A 9,840-nucleotide genomic window follows, 5' to 3' on the forward strand; every position below is an offset into this window, starting at 1 on the left:
TTTGGGACGTTTTGTCGCTTTATGTTTTCGTCACTTTTTTTTACCTTTTTTTTGGTTGTTGTTTTTTACATTTCTGTTGTTTTTTTCAATGTTTTTTGTTGACAATTTTATTCAGTTTCCCGACATTTTTGGTGCTATTTTTGGAGGGATCTCTGAGGAGCTATGAGAGAGGATGGAGGAGGAATCTGAGGAGCTATGAGAGAGGATGGAGGAGGGATCTCTGAGGAGCTATGAGAGAGGATGGAGGAGGGATCTCTGAGGAGCTATGAGAGAGGATGAAGGAGGGATCTCTGAGGAGCTATGAGAGAGGATGGAGGAGGGATCTCTGAGGAGCTATGAGAGAGGATGGAGAAGAGATCTCTGAGGAACTATGAAAGAGGATGGGGGATGGATATCTGAGGAGCTATGAGAGAGGATGGAGGAGGGATCTCTGAGGAGCTATGAGAGAGGATGGAGAAGAGATCTCTGAGGAGCTATGAAAGAGGATGGGGGATGGATATCTGAGGAGCTATGAGAGAGGATGGAGGAGGGATCTCTGAGGAGCTATGAGAGAGGATGGAGAAGAGATCTCTGAGGAGCTATGAAAGAGGATGGGGGATGGATATCTGAGGAGCTATGAGAGAGGATGGAGGAGGGATCTCTGAGGAGCTATGAGAGAGGATGGAGGAGGGATCTCTGAGGAGCTATGAGAGAGGATGGAGGAGGGATCTCTGAGGAGCTATGAGAGAGGATGGAGGAGGGATCTCTGAGGAGCTATGAGAGAGGATGGAGAAGAGATCTCTGAGGAGCTATGAGAGAGGATGGGGGATGGATATCTGAGGAGCTATGAGAGAGGATGGAGGAGGGATCTCTGAGGAGCTATGAGAGAGGATGGAGGAGGGATCTCTGAGGAGCTATGAGAGAGGATGGAGGAGGGATCTCTGAGGAGCTATGAGAGAGGATGAAGGAGGGATCTCTGAGGAGCTATGAGAGAGGATGAAGGAGGGATCTCTGAGGAGCTATGAGAGAGGATGGAGGAGGGATCTCTGAGGAGCTATGAGAGAGGATGGGGGATGGATATCTGAGGAGCTATGAGAGAGGATGGAGGAGGGATCTCTGAGGAGCTATGAGAGAGGATGGAGGAGGGATCTCTGAGGAGCTATGAAAGAGGATGGAGGAGGGATCTCTGAGGAGCTATGAAGGAGGATGGAGGAGGGATCTCTGAGGAGCTATGAAGGAGGATGGAGGAGGAATCTCTGAGGAGCTATGAGAGAGGATGGAGGAGAGATCTCTGAGGAGCTATGAGAGAGGATGGAGGAGGGATCTCTGAGGAGCTATGAAGGAGGATGGAGGAGGGATCTCTGAGGAGCTATGAAGGAGGATGGAGGAGGAATCTCTGAGGAGCTATGAGAGAGGATGGAGGGATCTCTGAGGAGCTATGAGCGAGGATGGAGGATGGATCTCTGAGGAGCTATGAGAGGGGATGGATCTCTGAGGAGCTATGAGAGAGGATGAAGGAGGGATCTCTGAGGAGCTATGAGAGAGGATGAAGGAGGGATCTCTGAGGAGCTATGAGAGAGGATGGAGGAGGGATCTCTGAGGAGCTATGAGAGAGGATGGGGGATGGATATCTGAGGAGCTATGAGAGAGGATGGAGGATGGATCTCTGAGGAGCTATGAGAGGGGATGGATCTCTGAGGAGCTATGAGAGAGGATGAAGGAGGGATCTCTGAGGAGCTATGAGAGAGGATGGAGGAGGGATCTCTGAGGAGCTATGAGAGAGGATGGAGGAGGGATCTCTGAGGAGCTATGAGAGAGGATGGAGGAGGGATCTCTGAGGAGCTATGAGAGAGGATGGAGAAGAGATCTCTGAGGAGCTATGAAAGAGGATGGGGGATGGATATCTGAGGAGCTATGAGAGAGGATGGAGGAGGGATCTCTGAGGAGCTATGAGAGAGGATGGAGGAGGGATCTCTGAGGAGCTATGAAAGAGGATGGAGGAGGGATCTCTGAGGAGCTATGAAGGAGGATGGAGGAGGGATCTCTGAGGAGCTATGAGAGAGGATACAGAGAGCAGCCTTCCTGGAAGCTCTGCAGCTGAAAGCCGACGCTAACTCCGCCCAAACAGCTGACGAAGTCACCTGACATTTCAGAGGAAACGTCTCATCCCTCTAAAAACACCTTTCCTGGTTTCCTCTCTCCTCGCATGATCTCCTTTCCATTTTGATTTAAGACGCGAGGAAGGAAAGCAAGTGAAGGAAACAGGGATGAGAGTTAACAAGCTGGGACGTCCCCCTGTTTATCTCACAGGTGTGCTTTCTACCAGCAGATGATTGACGATGAATGACACCACACACACACACACACACACACACACACACACACACACACACACACACACACACACACACACACACACACACACACACACACACACACACACACACACACACACACACACACAGGTGGAGCAGTATGTCCTGTATGTCCCCCCACACACACACACACACACACACACACACACACACAGGTGGAGCAGTATGTCCTGTATGTCCCCCACACACACACACACACACACACACACACACACACACACACACACACACACACACACACACACACACACACACACACACACACACACACAGACACACATACACATAAAGGGTGAGCAGTATGTCCTGTATGTATCTTACCAGCTAACATATTTCTAGATAGATCATGAATATGGAGCGTCTACTCCAGTTCATGCAAATGCAAATGTTTAATTTCCAGCCAATAGGAAGACTTGGAATTAATGGTGGAGGTAAATATTCATTAAAAAAGGACAAGTTGGTGAACGGGGCAACACAGATTTAGATAAAAACATCACACACTGGAGCTTTAAATTACGAGATATAACTAACTAATATTTATATCCCAGCACTGTGAGCGTCTGATGAGAGAAATCCTCCAGTGGGAGGTGTCTGTGTCTGAGGACTAACGTTGTTTGTCAACGTTGTCGTTGCTTGTCAATCATCTGCCGATTTGTCCCGAAGGTCTTCATGCAGGTTTTTGTTCAGCTGATTTGCAATAAAACCCTGCAAAACATTTGGACACTCTGACACATGATTGACACCTGCCGCTTGAAGTGCTTCTCCATCTTTAAGGAACAACGTCCAGAGGGAAACACTGGAGCTCGCTTTAGTTTGTTTTTGTTGGAAAGCAAAATTACCAAAACTTTATCTTGATATCAGCACAAAGTCTGCTGAATTGTACTGAATTTAGAAAGCTGCAGTGGAAAAGACAGCAGGGACTTAATGTTAAGTCTCTCGGAAAAAAGTATTTTTTGGGCCAGAAGGCATCACGTGACGTTGCAGTTACAACTGTTCGGCCGCTATGTTTAAATTGCATCAAAGCCTGGCGCACGTTCTGAGCACAGACAGCATATATAAACTGGACCAGCAGGTCCCGAGTCTGTACGAGACCAGTGAAGGATATCAGAAGTCTGTTTCCCGGTGCTGGCTGAGCGTTACTGAGCAGCCTCCAACTGAGCTTGAAGACGTAGATGTGACGTGAGCAACCTGTCTGAAAGTGTGAAGTCTTCTGGTAGCTGTGCCGAGAGAAATCTCAATCATTCCCAATCTTACAGAGACGGAGAGCGTAGGTATATGTAAGGAGATAACATAGACACAGGCTAATTACTGATCACTAACATGCTAGTTAACATTAGTCATTAAACCTAAACAGATAATGGAAGTCCAAACTGCCTGTGAGCTTCTCCTGTACTATACGGTAATTCCTCTACTGTGTGACAGTAAGTCTCGTGGTTATGACCCAATCGTTAGCCTATTGTTATAAAAGCCGTCTGCTACGGAGCCATAACGTGAGCTACAAGGTAATGGAGCCTTTTATACATTGTCGTGTTTCTTTAGAAATAAACAACGGACAAATAGAGTCTTTAAACTCTTCAGATGTAAAGTTATTCTCTGTCAAAGTGACGTCAGAATGAATGGGAGTCAATGGGATGCTAACGGGAGGTCATGGCTTGGTAGCATCAAAATGGCGCCAAAGGAGGTTCTGAGGGCCTGCGTTTAACGTTAGCCTGGGTTAGCATTAGCTGGACGGTTTTATAAGAAGGATTTCATGAGATTCTGCTGGTTTGGAGACTTTCAAAAAGGTCGGTCCCACGCAATCTTTCTCCTGATGTCCTACCTGTTCAGGTGTATCTGGCCCCGCCCCCCAGCTTACCTGCCATCCCATCAGCCTCTCTGGCTCCAGACAGGTAGTGCTCTTTGCGGTGATGCGGCTCCCCCAGTTTGAAGAGATCCTCCAGCCTGAGGAACTGGCAGACGCCCTGCCAGATGGAGCCGCACGCCACCAGTCTGTTCCCAGTATAATCCACCAGTAAGAGCTTATTCACATTATCTGACGAGTTCAGTCTGAGGGCAGAGACACACAGACAGGTGGGATAGGTTAGACAGGTCCGCAGCAGACAGACAGGTCAGACAGGTGGGACGTTAGACAGGTCAGCAGCAGACAGACAGGTGACGCAGTTGAGACAGAAACACAGAGACAGAGAGAGACAGATGGACAGGTGAGACACATACAGACACAGGTAGGACAGACAGAGACAGGTGAGACAGACAGGTGTAGACAGACAGACAGACAGACACAGGTGAGACAGACAGACAGGTGTAGACAGACAGACAGGCAGGAAGGTGTAGACAGACAGACAGATGCAGACTGAGAGACAGGCAGGTGTAGACAGACAGACAGGTGAGACAGATAGCTGTAGACAGACAGACAGGTGTAGACAGACAGACACACAGACAAACAGGTGAGACAGACAGTGCAGACAGGTGCAGACAGACAGGCAGGCAGGTGTAGACAGACAGACAGATGCAGACTGAGAGACAGGCAGGTGTAGACAGACAGACAGGTGAGACAGACAGGTGTAGACAGACAGGTGCAGACAGACAGACAGACTGTGCAGACAGGTGCAGACAGACAGACAGGAAGGCAGGTGTAGACAGACAGACAGGAAGCCAGGTGTAGACAGACAGACAGACAGACAGGTGAGACAGACAGACAGACAGGTGAGACAGACAGGCCGGTGTAGACAGACAGACAGGAAGGCAGGTGTAGACAGACAGACAGACAGACAGGTAAGACAGACAGGCCGGTGTAGACAGACAGACAGGAAGGCAGGTGTAGACAGACAGACAGGAAGCCAGGTGTAGACAGACAGACAGACAGACAGACAGGTGAGACAGACAGACAGACAGGTGAGACAGACAGGCCGGTGTAGACAGACAGACTGACAGACAGGTGTAGACAGACAGACAGACTGACTGACCGGTGAGCGCAGGCCCTGACGCTGGGCGGAGGGTAACACTTGGCGTTGTCCTCCACCGGTCCGGTCATGTGACTCCTCAGCTCCGTCAGATTGGCCGACAGCTTCAGCACGCGGTTCACGGCGCCGACGAAGACCTCGCCGGTCCTCCGGTGGACGGTGAGGTGCGTGAGGGAGGTATCGAATGCCCGGTACACCACCCTGCCCGGCGAGGCAGAGGGAGGGGGGGGGAGAGCCGGGGCAGACAGGAGGGGGGAAGAGAGGAGGAGGAGGGAGAGGAGGAGGGAGAGGAGGTGAGGAGAGGAAGAGGAGAGGAGCATGGTGGACAGAGAGAGGAGGAGGAGAGGATGGAGGGATGGAGAAGGAGGAGGAGAGGAGGGGAGGAGGAGAGAAGAGCTGGCTGCAGGTCTGATGAAGAGGCAGCTTCACTGGGGCATGGCTGTGGACAGACAGACAGAGAGAGGGTCAGACAGATAGACAGACAGACAGTCAGACAGACATCCAGAGAGACAGACAGAGAGTCAGTCAGACAGAGAGAGGGTCAGACAGATAGACAGACAGACAGTCAGAGGGTCAGTCAGACAGACAAACAGACAGACAGACAGAGAGAGGGTCAGACAGAGAGAGGGTCAGACAGACAGATAGACAGACAGACAGTCAGACAGAGAGACAGACAGAGAGTCAGTCAGACAGAGAGAGGGTCAGACAGATAGACAGACAGACAGACAGACAGTCAGACAGAGGGTCAGTCAGTCAGTCAGACAGACAGAGAGAGGGTCAGACAGATAGACAGTCAGACAGAGGGTCAGACAGAGAGAGAGACAGACAGACAGACAGAGGGTCAGACAGATAGACAGACAGACAGAGAGAGGGTCAGACAGACAGACAGAGAGAGGGTCAGACAGACAGACAGACAGAGAGAGGGTCAGACAGACAGACAGAGAGAGGGTCAGACAGACAGACAGACAAAACCAAACATGAGGCTAGTGGACTGACTTAGAAAACACTCTCAGACATACCGACAGTTACAACATTTTGCAGTTGGTGCCGAAGTCCAAACGGGAAAGACTACACGCCAAAATGACAGCACGCCAACGTCAGACGCACGCCCAATCACAAGGGAGACGCAACACGCGCACACGGTGACGACACGCCATAGGTATGCAAAATCACTACGTGAAACCAGAAAGAACGGGACCAAATATATACAGTGTAGATCAGGGGTCTCCAACCTTTACTAAACTGAGAGCTACTTCCTGGGTACTGAGTCATACGAAGGGCTACCAGTTTGATACACTCTTCTGAAATAACAAATTAGCTCAGTTTGCCTTTAGTTATATATGATTATTAATAGTTATATATGATTATTAATGATTAATGATAGTTATATATGATTATTAATGATTAATGATACTCATCTATGTGAAGACACTGATCATGTTAATGTTTCTCACAATAATTATCAACAATGACTTAACAAGGTGGGAAACAGATAATATCAATATTCAATTTTCATTTTTAGAACAGGCCTGAGGGCTCCTCATGGGGTCCTTGGGGGCTACCTGGTGCACCGTGTTGGTGACCCCTGGTGTAGATAAACCCAAACGTTGGTCGGACTTTTAGGTGTGAAAACGCCCTGATGCAGAAGACTCAACCGTGTGTTTGTCAGGTTGTTCACCTCCAGTCTGAGGAGGAGCTTTAAACATGGTTTTATTTACAAGAAGCTCTCTAATTTTTTAAAGTGCCCATATTATGAAAAAAAAACACATTTTCTGGTGATTTGGGGTGTTATTTTGTGTCTCTGGTGCTTCCACACACATACAGACTTTGAAATAAATCCATCCATGGTGTTCTGAGTGAGATACGGTGTCTGAATGTGTCCTGCCTTCAGTCTCCTGGTGAGCTGGTCAGAATTGGCTGAAAGGAGCTGGCTAACCACAACCGTTAGCTCGTAGCGTCCTAGCATGCTACGTCGTTCTCAATAGCAAAGCACTGCAACAACACACACTAGTTCACCATAATCTCCAGAAGAACTACTTCCATGTGCTCCCTGGTTTAGAAGAAGTCTCCCAGCTGATCCTGCCTTGGAACTGACCAAAGTCGGAGAAACAGCCTTTCTTTTACTGTCTCTAGAGTTAGCTAGCTCTGAGCTACTGAGCATGTGCGGGTGCAATCAAAGATAGTACAGAAGAAGAAGAAGAAAAGAGGTCTCACTCTGTAGCTAAAACAGAAACCAGGTGAAAAGAGGATCTGCAGCAGTGAGAGAAAGCTGTGCAGTACAACAACAATATGGTGTTTTTTGAAAATTAAACCATGTAAACCTATTCTGGTACAACCTTAAAATACAGTTATGAACCTGAAAATGAGCAGAATATGGACGCTTTAATGCTAATCGAATGTGTTTGTAGCTTGGAACATGCTAGCGCGGGCCGCTGATTAGCTTACAACGCTAGTATATGGGGCACAGGGACACTCAAATTAAATCGCTATTTAATACCACTAAAAAGGCTCAAAATGTCGCCACACCTTAATGTTAGCGTAATGAGGGTCCCTAAATGTTAACCGAAGCAGTGAGAATGTTGTAAGTAAGTTTTGCGCCAGAATTGTCCTTTAACTACATTAGTGGGGTCCAAAAACCAGGAGTCCAGTATACTTGTGGGGTCCCGACAGCTTTGTGGGGCCAAAATGCTGGACCCCCCAAGTTTAAAGGGCTGTTTGAGGGTTAAGACTTGGTTTTAGGATTAGGGATAGAATTAGGTTATGGTTAGGGTAAGGGTTAAAGGTCCCATGACATGGTGCTCTTTGGATATAAGATTATATATACCTTAGTGGTCCCCTAATACTGTATCTGAAGTCTCTTTTATATAGACCTTAGTGGTCCCCTAATACTGTATCTGAAGTCTCTTTTATATAGACCTTAGTGGTCCCCTAATACTGTATCTGAAGTCTCTTTTATATAGACCTTAGTGGTCCCCTAATACTGTATCTGAAGTCTCTTTTATATAGACCTTAGTGGTCCCCTAATACTGTATCTGAAGTCCCTTTTATATAGACCTTAGTGGTCCCCTAATACTGTATCTGAAGTCTCTTTTATATAGACCTTAGTGGTCCCTAATACTGTATCTGAAGTCTCTTTTATATAGGCCTTAGTGGTCCCCTAATACTGTATCTGAAGTCTCTTTTATATAGGCCTTAGTGGTCCCCTAATACTGTATCTGAAGTCTCTTTTATATAGACCTTAGTGGTCCCCTAATACTGTATCTGAAGTCTCTTTTATATAGACCTTAGTGGTCCCCTAATACTGTATCTGAAGTCTCTTTTATATAGACCTTAGTGGTCCCCTAATACTGTATCTGCAGTCTCTTTTATATAGACCTTAGTGGTCCCCTAATACTGTATCTGAAGTCCCTTTTATATAGACCTTAGTGGTCCCCTAATACTGTATCTGAAGTCTCTTTTATATAGACCTTAGTGGTCCCTAATACTGTATCTGAAGTCTCTTTTATATAGGCCTTAGTGGTCCCCTAATACTGTATCTGAAGTCTCTTTTATATAGACCTTAGTGGTCCCTAATACTGTATCTGAAGTCTCTTTTATATAGGCCTTAGTGGTCCCCTAATACTGTATCTGAAGTCTCTTTTATATAGACCTTAGTGGTCCCCTAATACTGTATCTGAAGTCTCTTTTATATAGACCTTAGTGGTCCCCTAATACTGTATCTGAAGTCTCCCTTTTATATAGGCCTTAGTGGTCCCCTAATACTGTATCTGAAGTCTCTTTTATATAGACCTTAGTGGTCCCCTAATACTGTATCTGAAGTCTCTTTTATATAGACCTGTAGTGGTCCCCTAATACTATATCTGAAGTCTCTTTTATATAGACCTTAGTGGTCCCCTAATACTGTATCTGAAGTCTCTTTTATATAGGCCTTAGTGGTCCCCTAATACTGTATCTGAAGTCTCTTTTATATAGACCTTAGTGGTCCCTAATACTGTATCTGAAGTTCCTTTTATATAGACCTTAGTGGTCCCCTAATACTGTATCTGAAGTCTCTTTTATATAGACCTTAGTGGTCCCCTAATACTGTATCTGAAGTCTCTTTTATATAGGCCTTAGTGGTCCCCTAATACTGTATCTGAAGTCTCTTTTATATAGACCTTAGTGGTCCCCTAATACTGTATCTGAAGTCTCTTTTATATAGACCTTAGTGGTCCCCTAATACTATATCTGAAGTCTCTTTTATATAGACCTTAGTGGTCCCCTAATACTGTATCTGAAGTCTCTTTTATATAGGCCTTAGTGGTCCCCTAATACTGTATCTGAAGTCTCTTTTATATAGGCCTTAGTGGTCCCCTAATACTGTATCTGAAGTCTCTTTTATATAGACCTTAGTGGTCCCCTAATACTGTATCTGAAGTCTCTTTTTATATAGACCTTAGTGGTCCCTAATACTGTATCTGAAGTCCCTTTATATAGACCTTAATGGTCCCCTAATACTGTATCTGAAGTCTCTTTTATATATGTAG

The 9,840-nt window shown here is 46.5% G+C and overlaps 2 protein-coding genes across 2 annotated transcripts in view; one reads left to right on the top strand and one right to left on the bottom strand.

The window, feature by feature from the left end:
• plxna3 (plexin A3) overlaps window positions 1–5,753 on the bottom strand; it is a gene marked incomplete at its 5' end in the record, with an annotated part of 162,252 nt that extends 156,499 nt beyond the window's left edge. The window contains 2 exon segments of the mRNA XM_039799446.1: window positions 4,210–4,400; window positions 5,318–5,753. Coding sequence (XP_039655380.1) covers window positions 4,210–4,400; window positions 5,318–5,634 — 508 coding nt within the window.
• kcnd1 (potassium voltage-gated channel, Shal-related subfamily, member 1) overlaps window positions 1–9,840 on the top strand; it is a 1,001,373-nt gene that overhangs the window by 205,393 nt on the left and 786,140 nt on the right. The window lies entirely within an intron of this gene.

The sequence above is a fragment of the Perca fluviatilis genome, chromosome 5 (assembly GCF_010015445.1).
Source record: "Perca fluviatilis chromosome 5, GENO_Pfluv_1.0, whole genome shotgun sequence".
NCBI lineage: Eukaryota > Metazoa > Chordata > Actinopteri > Perciformes > Percidae > Perca > Perca fluviatilis.